At 40.4% G+C, this 13,601-nt stretch overlaps 1 protein-coding gene across 3 annotated transcripts in view; it reads left to right on the forward strand.

The window, feature by feature from the left end:
• The first annotated feature begins 433 nt into the window (after positions 1-433).
• The window catches only part of PCSK5 (proprotein convertase subtilisin/kexin type 5), a 236,536-nt gene continuing 223,368 nt past the window's right edge, over positions 434-13,601 (forward strand). Inside the window, exon 1 of one of the 3 annotated variants that reach the window (XM_063295159.1) lies at positions 434-1,279. In XM_063295159.1, coding sequence (XP_063151229.1) covers positions 1,079-1,279 — 201 coding nt within the window. In that variant the 5' untranslated portion in view covers positions 434-1,078. The remainder of the gene's footprint in view (positions 1,280-13,601) is intronic. The other 2 variants (XM_063295158.1, XM_063295160.1) reach the window with 2 other exon arrangements.

Below are 13,601 nucleotides of genomic sequence, written 5' to 3' on the forward strand. Positions count from 1 at the left end.
AGTAAAATTCATTGGCTTTCTGCATAAACCACTACCTGGACACTATTAGCAGCAGCATCTCCCTCTCCCTCTCCCCCTCTCTCTCTCACACACATATAGTTCACCACTAAGAATATTTATGTCATCTAAAAGTGACCACTGTGTGATCCTCAGTGAGTCCCACTAAAGGCAGTAAATGCTACAGCTGATGGGATGGTTCTGGTACCGTTTTTCTCCTGTAATCCAAGGTCTTCAGAAAGATTCTCCTGTAGGTCCTTGGCTGATGCCCCCCTGCTCCGGACAAGGCAGCCGTACCCCCTGGATTAGGTGATGGGCTAACTTCCCTCCCTCTTTCTCTCCATTCGATTTGCTGACATCTGCCCCAAAGAATTGGAATCGGGAAGCGCTAGGACCAAGCACGCTCCGAGAGACCGCTGGAATCTCTTCTGTGCAGAGGGATCGCTGCCGCTGCCGCTGCCATTTCTACTCGCGTTCCCCGCTTACAGAAAAAGGAGGGGAGAGGGAGGTTACCGAGGCTGACTGAACTCAAGCGCTGGACTGCCAAGACTCACACTGCCTGCTGCTTCTGCTGCTGCTGTTTCTGCTCTGGACAAGTGAGGAAAGCAGAGCGAAGAGGGAGGGGGGAGAAAGGGAGAGGAGAAATCAAGCTTGAAGGAGAGAGGGAAGCCCAGAGGAAGACGGAAAGGATACCCGCTTCTCCTTCCAGATTCTCCATGGCGCAAGGGAAGAGACTGGAACTGAAGAAAGTGTGAGGTGGGGGGAGACTAATCCGTAACTTTTCGACGCCTAGAAGCGATTTGGGAGACTGGGAGGAAGGATTTGCCTTTCAAGCCGCGGTCACTTCAGCGCCTCAGGAGGTTCGATGCGCTATTCCGGGCTCTTTCTGGCTTCCTTCTTGAGGTAACTTTTGGGAAGTCTTGTGGCTGCCGCTGCTGGTAGAAGTACCCGGAGGAGAGCGGGGAGCCTTGGAAGAAGTACTGGAGGAAAGGAAGAGGGAGAAAGTTTCTGTTGAAAATCCGGCGGAGATTCCTGCTGCTTGTTTTTGTGTTTTGAGGGGGGGGAAAAAGGCGACGAGAAGATGATCTGGAAGAGCAGCTGCTGCTGCGGAGGTGTCCGAAGCGGAGGAGATTTTCTGTGTCTGCTCCTTCTGTTGATGGGTTTCTTATTGCCCGCCTGCCGGACTCGCTTGTACACCAACCACTGGGCTGTGAGGATAAGTGGCGGGCTCCAAGAAGCCAACCGGATAGCTAGCAAGTACGGCTACATCAATATAGGACAGGTAACCCTCCTCCGGCGGAAGGCCACGCGCTTTCTCGACCACTTCGCCTTGCAGCTTTCGCGGGTGAGGGGCGAGAGGCCGGGCGGGCGGGCACACAGCTGCAAGTGCTGGTGCTGCGGCAGGCGCGGGAAAGGGAGGAGGTGGGCGCCCTTCTCCCCTCCCTCCCTGTCATCTCCGGCAGGCGGTCGCGGAGCTTATGGAAACAGGGAGCGCGAAGGGCAGGTAGAAGTCTGACCAGGTCTCATCCTCCCAAGTTCCTCCGTCTCGGGCCGAGACCTGGAATCGGATCGGTAACTAGGTTGTGTGCCTAGGAATTGGGAGTGGGAGGGCGAAAGCAAGCCGGTTTCAAATGCTCAAGTGAGAGAAAGAGAGAGCGGCTGGACGAAAGCAGCGTTCCTGGGGCGATGGCATAGTTTTGATGCTTCCGAGCTCGCGAGGGGAGCGGGGGAATGGCTCGGGCGCTGCTTGAGGAGCTTTCAGGCAGCCGAGCAAGAACCTGTTGGTGATTGCTGGTGAGACCTTAAACTGGGGGAGGGGAGAGCATATTTAGGCCAGTGGGGGCTTGCAAGAGGGTGAAAGGGAGACGTTTCCAAACTTCCTGGGAAGCTGAAAAGGCAGAAACCTGCTACTTCGGGTACTTATTTCTTTGACCAAGAAAAGTACTAGACACTGTTGTTGACTTGGAAGCCCCATGGCGGTGGTGGACCTCGTTTGTGCATGTTCAGAAGTACTCATTACTTCCTAATTGCTAGGTCCAGATGATGTGGGCCCAGTCCCTTGAGCTCAGTCTCCATTTGAATTCTGTGATTCCTAGCATCCCGTTTTTTTCTTCATTAAACATATCTTATATACCTTTCTCTTAATTTTCACCTCATGCCACTTTATCAAAGAAACATTAGGTTTTGCAGATACTTTGTGAGCTGGAAATATGTAAGTGGGAGACCAATTAGCCATGGCATAGTTTGTGTGGTTTTCTTGATCGCAAAAGATGATAGGCATTTCAGCCAGAAGGATTTCCTTGTTGTGTTTGCAATCCTGCCCACCCCTGGAGCTGAGGCTCTCTTCCTTGAGTAGAAAGGCAGGAATTTGGTATATCTGTTCTGGTATTTGTCCCCCACCCCACCCCACCCCAATTAGAATTGTGGCATAGTCATCAAGAAGACAAAAGGTTTGGGAAAATATCAACAGTTAGTAAACAGCAAGTCAAAACCTTAGTCTGTCCTGGATATCCCCCAACCTCAAGTCCTCATGATGTATTGGAATAAAATGCCTATCATCCCCAGCCATATTGACTTGGCTCCTCCCTGTGTCTTGAAGTCTTCCCTTACTCTTTTCACAGTGAACTTTAAGCTCAGCAAATAGGAACCAAGTTTTCAACAAGCAGCTGGTGTGTGTCCCTCCTCATGCAAGGGCCAAGATTTTGCCTGGGCCTTTGCCAGTGTAACAGAGAAAGGGAGGAGACAGGGATTAATTTGTAGTATTGCTCATAAGGGCCAAGACAGAGCTTTTTACTGCTAAGGTTGGCCCTTTCCAAAAGGAAGACAACCCTGAATATAAGAGGACACCCATAAAAAAGGTTAATGCTTTCATGTATTTTCCCATGTTAAGACTGATACATGGGGGAGGGAAGGTTGAAGAACTAAACTTCATTTCAGGTAAACAGAAAACATGAAGTAGCAAGGAAAGCCTGTGAAGGCTGATTCTGCTTTTTTCCTTGCAAGAGAAAGGGGAACTCTTACATTGCTCTCTTTTGCTAGAGCTGATGCTGAACATTTGGGCAGCTGATAGATTCAATCCATCCTTCTTTCCTTTCATAAATTGCAGAATAGGAACTTATCTGATAGAAAAGTAAGGAGAAGAAAGAGGAAAGTTGTAGAGTTTGGTCTAGTGGTTAAGGTGCTGGGCTAAAAACCAGGAGACTGAGAGTTCTAGTCCCGTCTAAGGCATGAAAGCCAGCTGGTTGACCTTGCGCCAGTCCCTCTCTCTCAACCCAACTCACCTCACAGGGTTGTTTTTGTGGGGAAAATAGGAGGAGGAAGGAGTATTAGGTATGTTCACTGCCTTGAGTTATTAAAAAAAATAATAAAAGTGGGATAGAAAATAAATAAAATAAAACATTCTGTATCCTGTAGTGGCCAACTGGAAACATCCAAGAAACCACCAAACATAGCATCAGTGCAACAGACCTCCAGTGTTTAGAAGCATTTTAAAAAAACTTGAAGACAATTAACCATAATAAATAATAGATCTTGATAGCTTCATTGTCCATGAATTTATATCCTACTGTTAGTTACCTATTTTTGTTACAACATGGTTTCTTATGCCGATTGTTAATGTTAGCTTATTTACTTCTCATTAAGACAAGGTTAGAGAGCTGGGACGCGGTGGCTCTGTGGGTTAAACTGCTGAGCTACTGAGCTTGCTGATTGGAAGGTCGGCAGTTCGAATCCGCATGACGGGGTGAGCTCCTGTTGCTAGTCGCAGCTCCTGCCAACCTAGCAGTTCGAAAACATGCGAATGTGAGTAGATTAATAGGTACCGCTTCGGTGGGCAGGTAACGGCGTTCCGTTTAGTCATGCCGGCCACATGACCACGGAGGAAGTGTCTATGGATAAATGTCGACTCTTTGGCTTTGAAACGGAGATGAGCACCGCCCCCTAGAGTTGGACATGACTGGACTTAATGTCAAGGGAAACCTTTACCTTTACCTTAGAGAGCTGGGAGAATATGTCCTGTTAAAGAACATGTTGAAATCATAGGAAAGGTGGTTGATGTGAAAGGAAAGCTATGAAAAAAATATGTTCTGAGTTGACGGGAAATATTTTGATGAATATTTATTAGTGAATGTTGCACAGTTGTATTTTGAAGTGTTTTGGAAAAGCACTTAAACTTAATTCAGTGATATTGTACTATTTTAATTCTATGTAAACGAGTGGATTAAGTCTGTCTAATGCAGGTGCATCTGAGAGATTTAAATTTGGCTTTAGTTCAGATGAATTAAATAAGTTGACACTGATCTGGTCTGAATGATATTTAGCTAATTTAGAAACACCTGGAATTTGTAGAATCCACAGATGTTAACAAACACCTGGATTTGCTAGATCCAAAACTAGTAAGTAAAAAAATACTAAACCCATACAGATCTGAACTCTGAGTACAAAAACACCTGCAGGAGGGGCTCTTAGAAACCCCTCTGCTACTATGTCTTCCTCCAAGATAAGAGGGAAAGCAATTACAGCATTTCATTTCTAGCATAATTCCTATGTTAACATATCATATATTTCATGGCAGCTGTCTATGGTGTGAAGCAAAGTTTATGGCAAAAACTACAGATCTTTATTTGAAGTTATCTGAATTCACAAAATACAACTGAGCCATCATGTTTCCTTCTCTACCAAGTTCTGTAGATCAAAGGACAGTAACAATATTCAGTTCTTATCTTTATCATCAATTCAGCTCACATATCCTGTACATGTATAATAAATCTTTCAAATATAGTTTATAATAGAATTGAAAATGAAAAGCTTCATTCATCTTCCATAGAAATATTATGCTAATGCATGGGTATTGTGAAATTATTTACATCATACAATCAGCTTCTGCTACTGAAAATTGTGCGCTGTTCAAAAGATACTGAAAAGGAAATGATTTACAGTTCTTTTTAGGTTGACTTTTGCTCCTTAGTCAGCAAAACTTAGACAAAGCATGCATATTCACCTTGGCCGGAAATAACACCTGCATTTTAACATTTACAGCTCTATGTTTGTGTGTGTGAGTGTGACTGCAACAAATGTTTATATTCCTTATTCATCTTCCCTCATAACCAATCACAGCAATCTGATAGAAAATTTAATTTACATAATGATTTGCACTTAGGTGAAAGGACTTTTTCTGTTCTAATTAATTACTGTGTCTTATTTAGGCTACAATAATATATTCCAATCATATATCTTGAATTAGTTGTTCAAGCAATTCAATGAATTTGTATACTGAGAGTTCATATATATAACAGCACTGCATATTTCTGGTATTAATGAAAAGTATTTCTAGAGAATACTATTGTTTTGGACATCTGGAATGCCTGTTGATTGTTTTGTTTTATTGTGATTTTTTCATTCACCTCATCACTGTCTTTTCTAAAGATAAAGTAATAATTTCCAACAATTCAGACAACAGTTCTTTAAATTAGAAATAATGACCACATAGCAAACACTCAGTTATATACTGAATAAAATTGATTGAAGTCCAGTATTGTAGTAAATGGTCTAAGAGACTGATAGTATTTTTAAAACATAAAATATTGTGAAATGGATAGAAGATTATAGAATTGTTCCATGGCCTATTAACCCAAGATTCTTTGTATTCCACAGAACAGCAAATACTCCCAAGGATATACTTTGACTCATTTACTTTTAGAACAAAATGAGAGGCCAGAAAGAGAACAATTACATTGTTAGGATTTCTCCTTCATAGATAACAAGTTCTTGTTAATAATCACTTTTCTCTATGAGCTGTACTGTACTTAGATATTCCATATAAATTAGCATTGTGTCCTTTTAGTACATGACATGCTGTGACTTTTTTATACCTAATCGAACACGTTGATATACTACAATCATTTACAAAAAAAAGTCTGCAGCCATTTTTCTCTCTTGTCAGGGTTACTTACTTTTGCCAAATTAAAGTCTCTTTATAAATTGAATTTTTTCATACTGCTAAACAAATAAAACATATCCTGGAAAAGTTAGCATTGTAATAATTTGTTATTTTTATTCTATGGGACCAATACAGCATGAACAGTTCATAACAAATGGAAGACTGCCATCTTTCTATCTTTTGAAAGCTTTCTTTCCAGAATCTGTGTTATGTTCTTCTGATATTAAGGTTTACTTTAAGTTTCTAAGCCTACAAGCGAGAAATTTAAATAAAACTACAATCTTTCCTATAATTGCTTTTCATATATTCAATTCCTTTCAAGAACAGTGCTTGATACACATACACCCACACCCACACCCACAGAGTTTTACATAAGATTGAATGTTATATCCCACATATGTCTTATGATATATGTACAAGAAAACATGTACATTTACAGAAATGTGGAGGTTTTTACAGAATATGGATGAAAGTATTATGATTGTATGTTAGATAAACTTTTCAAAAGTCCAAAAGTAGTCCTCCAAAATGGGCTTTTTAGGGGATATAGTGATAAACATTAGATATGAGCTTGAATAGTCCTTTCTTCTCTTCTGATACCATAAGACTTGACTGAAGTTTTTCTTTCTATTTTTAAATGGATAAGAATTCCCTGTAATGCAAATGGATTCTGGTTAGCTTTAAAAAAATGAGATAATTGCCTTTAATTTTTTTTCAAACATGATCCTGGTTTGCTCTTTAACCATAATGTAATGAATGTAATATGGAACTCTAGTAAGTTTAAAAGGGGTGAATCCTTCCAATATTCTCCTGTATGTAGCTGAGACAGAAAATGAGAGGGGAGGGTAAAACTGAAGAGTCTAATGCTCATTCATTTAATACTAAACTATGATTTAACACTGCATACCAATTGGTCAGCAAGATCTGAAATAACTTCCTAACAGAAAGATGTATTCTTTGTGTGCTGAGCTTGATAACTTGTTCACTGAATGCAACAGTATCAAGAGGTAGGTAAACATCTTGCATTTTTGGTAGGCAAAACAGGCTTAGACTTTACTTGCTCTCCGTGTGTCTATATTTATATTCCTGTATTAAGAGCAGTCATGCTATCTTACCTGTGATTGCTTGAGATTGTATGTATCCTACAAAAAGAAGAATTTAATTGGGGATCACCATGCACTCTAAATCAAATCAGTGACTGGTTGGTGGCTTTTTCATTTACTTACTAACCTGTTCATGTTTATTGAGAATCGGCCTCTTTTATTTTATGGGATAGAGTTCCAGATAAGCTTACACAGAACAACTTTAAAAGAGAGTTAGCAGATTAATTTACTTATGCTCATTGGTATCACAAGTATTCAATGGAGTATAACCAGTGTAATACTAACTTAAGGTATTCCTTTCTTAGACTTCTCTCAAAGAAAAAGAGTAAGTTAATTTTATATTTTTAAATGTTAACTACTATTGAACTATGACTCAGTTTAATGTCTGACATTTTCAGGAAGGGCTAGGAAAAAATCTCTTGCCTGAAACTATCCAGAACTGCTGCTAGTCATTATAGATCAGGAGTAACCAACCTGTGGTTCCCAAATACTGCTGAATCAAAATTGCTAGCATCTTTCACTATAAGCATGCTGATAAGTAATGTTCAGGAACTTCTGCAGAGTTTGCATATCCCTCAGTATAGATAATGCTGAGCTACGTTGATCTGTGATCACATTATACAAAGCAGTTCCCCAGTCTGGCACCTTCCAGATATGATGGAACTACAGCATTCAGAATTCCCCGGCCAACGTGGGAACTGCAGTCCTAATACATGTGGAGGATGCCAGGATGGAAAACAGTAGTCTATAATGACTGGCTGTAGTTCCCTTAGCAATTTGCATGCATGCATACATACATACATACATACATACATACATACATACATAAAAATTCCCTTCTCACCGCTATGGTGGTACAGTATGTGTCTTCCTCAAATGTCGGGTCCTCTACCAGAGGACTGGGAGTTTAGGGTTCTGCACAGTATCTTAGCTGTTCCTAGCATTGTGCTATTCTGAACAGAGAGCTCTGATGTTGTTCCTGGGATCTGCTGGAGCCACTCTCCTAGCTTAGGAGTCACAGCCCTGAGTGCTCCTACCACCACTACTTTGGCCTTCACTTTTCACATCCTTTCTAGTTTCTCCTTCAGGCCCTGGTTCTGTCAAGACAAGACAACCTGGAATGAATAGATAAATAGATAGATTCCACTGAAGAATTGATTGAGGTTGAGGCATGACATTCTAGCTCCTGTTTGGGGGGCAGGATAAGGGAACTTCTCTAGGAATGACCGTAATGATACACAACTTGGGTTTAATATTTAGGATTTCTAAAAGGTGTGGTTTAATTTGTTTTCTTTAAGTATTACTCACTATGGCTTTCTGTACTCAGTTTGGCATTAGAAGCATTGGTTAAACTCTGTACAAACTGGATCCTACTTGCCACAATCTGTTTTAGGGAAACCGAAAAATCAGTTTTAGGGAATGTATACTTTAAAACTGCAACCTTTTGAAGAGGTTCATTAAAGTTTTGTCATCCAAACTGTCTTGTCACCTAAACTTAAATTCACAAAAACATTGCAACAGTAGTATGGTTTGGAATGCAGCCATGAAAATTACAGTATATTGATGTACCCTTAAGTCCTGTGGCTTCCCCCATTTCCTGTAAACAATGTTTTTTGTGCCAGACATATATTTGGGTCTTTAAACTAAGACTTTCCTTATACATTGCACATTGGAGAGCAACTTAATTGAGGAACATTACATTAATACCACTATAATATTCCACAAATCAGCAAAGGGAGTAGTTATCTAAGATTCAATATCTATGTTTCTCAAAAGTTAAATTATTTCCAAGACTGAGGTATTAAAATGAAGAATGGTAATTAAGACCATGTTTAGGCATGCATTTATCTAGACTAGTAGTCTTCCTAGTAGTTTTGTTTCTACTGAGTTTTAAGTCAAGAATACTGTATTGTAATGTAAGGCCAGTGCTGTTCTTACATTCAACACTCTGTGACTGAAGTCTATCCATGTTCCCCCTACTGTAAAGCGGTGTTAGCTGCCCCTGTGGCATCTGCAGCAAACTGCAATGATGCCAAAATTATGACACCCATGGTATTGTCAGATACATCATCCCTATCTGGTAAATTGTTTCCTTCATGGTGCAGAATAGAGGAAGGATCGCCTCTATTCAGCTGCTGTTACATACATAAAAGGATTAAAGTTAGAAAAACCAAAGGCCACTTCATCTGGGACTCTCTCTGCCTTCCTTTTCCATTTTGACAGTTAACTGTTTTGTTGTTTGCTGATATTTAATAAATAAATTTCAAGCCATATATTTTTTGCTAGCTGTGCTGAGTGGTGTGAGTGTTTACTCTGACCTTTATACAGGGCTTGACAGGGAATATGCTGGGTGCAAAGTATATTGGAAATTACCCACATACATTTTCCAACAGGTATCACATAAATGCTGCAATTATATATTTGTCTTGCCTTCTGATGCAACTCCATAAGTTATGGCATTTGTGTGATTACATCATCGTGTATATTTGTCATTTAACCACTGTACCTCCCCACCCCATGGCCGCAAACACCCAGAGCTACACCATTTGGGAGCCTGTCAAGCAACACATCTTAATGGATGCCATTAAGCAGGCACTCATTAAGGCTAATGGACTAATACCCTGTTGTAGCCAATGAGAGTATTGCATGTTGTCATGTTAACAATCTCCTATCCTGGTTTCCTAACTCAAACTTCTTTTCTACTTTCCCATATTCATGTGACATGAAATGTAAAAGCAAAGAGTTCTTTCCCTCCCTTCTAACTCTGCAAATCTTATAGAAAATGAGGATCATCTACATTTTTATTTGTTGTTTATTTTGAGTACTATCAAGCTGCTTCAGTTGTGAGACTCAATTTTCTACTTAGTTTTGAAGAAAATTCAAGGCAACCTGAGTAGGTAAAGATGTTCATATTTCTCTAGGTATTGTGCTGCTGGTAGTGTTTTTAAGGTACTGAACTCTCATTCCTCAAACTATGTGACCATGTATATGTGTATGCATATCTGCAAGATATTCAGCAGAAGGCTGGTATTAAGGTTTCATGGGAGGTATTTTGACTGTAGTATCTTGAGTAGCTCTCATAGTAGCATCTATGGAGAAAGCATCAGTGAGCCGAAAGCTCAGAAATCAGGAATGCTTTAGTACTATGTTCTCAAATATTTTGCCATCTGTTAAAATATCCTATGATTTTCATGTTGTATCAATGTAATTAGCAAAGATCCTTGCTGTATAGTCAACTCCTATAGATCTTTATCATGAAGTAGGTCTCATATGTCTGCTATTCCTTATTCCTTAGACAATGGTGGTTGCTGACAACTGGGACTGTGGGCCAGGGGTATTATAAGCAGTCTTCATAGGTGGAGCTACATTATTACAATCTATGTTATCACAATTTGGCAATCTTTGGTAGCATCACACATGAGCACTTACGAGATTACACATTCATCCACTACGACAACATATTGCCAAGCGTTCTGAGGGAGAGACAGCTTGGTCTAGTGGTTAAGGCAATAGGCTAGAAACCAGGAGACTGAGAGTTCTAATGCCACCTTAGGCATGAAAGCCGGCTGGGTGACCTTGGCCAGTCATTCTCTCTCAGCCCAACCCACCTCACAACGTTGCTGTTGTGGGGAAAAATAGGAGGAGGAAGGAGTATTAGGTATGTTTGCCACCTTGAGTTACTTATAAAAATAATAAAGGCGGGAAATAAAATAAATAATTTCAGACTCCTTATGAATGCTATACAAACTCATTAAATGTAGATTTCCCTGCTCTACCAGCTATTACAGGATTTAAGGGAAATAGCTTTTTAACAGGCAAAGTGAAGGGTTTAACATTAGAACTGAAAAGCAACAGTAGGGTTTTGTTTTATTTTGAGGTTGGTGAGGTGTTTTTTTTTGGATGGTGATGTCTCACTCATAAAACAACAGCATGACATTGTTTTGCACATACATTTGTCTGTTCCACAGCAGGAGTCCAGAGAACAGAAAGAACAATCTTCTGAGGCAAGTTAAGGACCCTCGTGAATGCAAAGCAAAGGGGTATTTATGGGGTCTGGCCTACAAAACAATAACACTGCCTTGAACCTGAATTTGTCTGCACCACAGCAGGAGCCCAGAGCATAGAAAAGATCAGATGTAATCCTTTAAGCTCACATTTTTCTACTCTGCAGTAACAATCTATTGTCAGACAAAGGGCAAAGTAAAACAAATTACTTTTCTTCAAATTTAATACAAACAGTGTTATTTCCCTTAATTTAAGCAATAATGTTCATTTATTTTTGTTTAAAGCAAGCAGAATGATCTTTTTAGAATTTTCAGCCTATATGTTTTAATGTAAAACAGGCATGAAAATTAAAAATATTTTCTCCCTCCTCCCTTTTCCATTCATTTCTTGTACACACATGTAAACATATACACAACGTAGAAATACTGTATTTTGTTGGCTTTCTACTGTATTCCTAGTCCCTTGTTCTCTTTTTTCCTTCTCTGTTCTGGACTAAATTCACTGCCCAAGTCTTTACACTGATAAACAAACTTAGTTTGTAGAGATACACAAGCCCACAACTCAGCTGTACTTTTCTCAAGATATCTGGCTTAATAAAGAAAACACATAATATACAGCAGAGGGTTTTATTAGTGGCAGCTGCTGCTGAGTGTATCCACCCACCCATAATCACAAACTGCTCTCCTGTTTTCTCTCAAACTAAGATCAGCAGTTGGGCTATTCTGCACAAGAAAAAGTTAAAATCCAAGGCAGGCAAGGGGAAGTGAGAATAAATGCCTAATTTATAGATATAATAAAAGAGGATTTCCATGGTTCTGATTGGTTCCAGAAAAATGCCATTGCCATGTATGGCACAGAAGCAGCTGGGTCCTTCTGAACTTTCTGCTGGTGTTCCCTGTAATTAGACTCTAGTGTTGTAGAGTCAACAGAACATGTGCAAAAAGCAACAGAAGCCCCTATATTTGATCAAACAGCTAATCACCATTGAGGATGTTTGGGAGATGAACCTGACTGGATTAATTGCAATGGGCATATATATTATATGTGGAATTTGCTTAGGGTTTGCTTTTTTGGTGAGAACTTAGAGGCTAAGGTCCAGACTCTCCTCTCAGGAAGAAAAGACTTAGAAATGAAGCACTAGATGATTAGCATGTGTTTTAAAATATTTATGTCAGTTTCTTTTCCATCAAGTACTGTTTCCAAAGGCCTACACCAGTTCCAATAAAATGATGATAATACAGACATGGACTGTAAAAAATAAATTGAACAACAAAGAAACCTGCCATCATATAGAACACTGATATTATGAGGAGGCTAAGCACTGAGTTGTAAGCCAAAATTTTTACAGAATAATCCACTTTTGATCAAACAAATAAACATCACAAGGTACAAAGCCCCATAAATTTTGACTGAATGAAAAATCACTACCCAATCCAACTACCTTAACTTTGTCTGATGTCATAAACAAAATGGGCAGAAGTCCAAAGAAAGTAGTGTTTCAGACCTTCAAGTCTGGTATAGTGGTTAGAGGCACCAAGCTAGAAACTAGGATCCTATGAGTTCTAGGCATGAAGCCAGCTGGGTGACCTTGGGCCAGTCACTCACTCTTAGCCCTAGGAAGAAGGCAATGGCAAACCACTTCTGAAAATGTTGCCAAGAAAACTGCAGAGACTTACTGTCCTAACAACCAGGAAACACACTGAGACAAGGAACTGGTCTCTAATATTTATTATTAGTACTTAACAGGAATCCTAACAAACTGAAGAAGCGTGGGAAAAACCCAGACATATAACCCCCAAGGGTTAAGGCGGTCCTGATCTGTGCCTCTTTGAATGGCTGAACAATTCCTCAGTGCTACACATGCGCTTGACAGTCTGGATGGGAGCCCCCTGCTCGCCATCCTTACTCATGACACTTATCCTGGCAGTCTCCTGAAGACAAGACTGACTCAGGCAAACACACACAGCCTTACATAAGCTGAAATCTTTCCATAATATTATGGCACACTAGTCTCATTTATCTCCTACTCTGTTAAAAGATAATGTGTGTTTTGGCTTGGGTATGACTGGCTTTGGGCTTTCCCCGCTAACCATGCTCCATCCCCTGGCAAGATCTTTGTTCTGCTGTGTTCCATGACATCTCCTCATCTCATCCTCAGCCCATGCACGAAACAGAAGTTGTCCTTACTGTACTCTTGTTTTCCCCTTAAGCCAAGAGCAACCAGCAGCAGTCCCAAGGTGCATCAAATCTGACATGTTTTGCTACCCATGCCATCAGCAGCACAATCAGCTGATTTGTGGGGGACAGGATCAGTCTCATGTCAATTGGCCACTAGTATGGGCATGCCATCTCTCTTCTGCTTCCTAGAAATCTTCATCATCATTCTTCATATTACACCCCCACCCCACCAATGGAAAGAGCTGGGGGGAAAGAGTGCTTTTTTGAAAGCAGGCTAGCAGGGATGTATGGTTTTGAAAGAGTCACACTTTGGGTATCTAGAGTGAGGATCTTGCACTGAACCACTGTTCATTGGACTTGTGGAGTTGGCAAATATGCCT

Source organism: Candoia aspera, chromosome 2, assembly GCF_035149785.1.
Source record: "Candoia aspera isolate rCanAsp1 chromosome 2, rCanAsp1.hap2, whole genome shotgun sequence".
NCBI classification, from domain to species: domain Eukaryota; kingdom Metazoa; phylum Chordata; class Lepidosauria; order Squamata; family Boidae; genus Candoia; species Candoia aspera.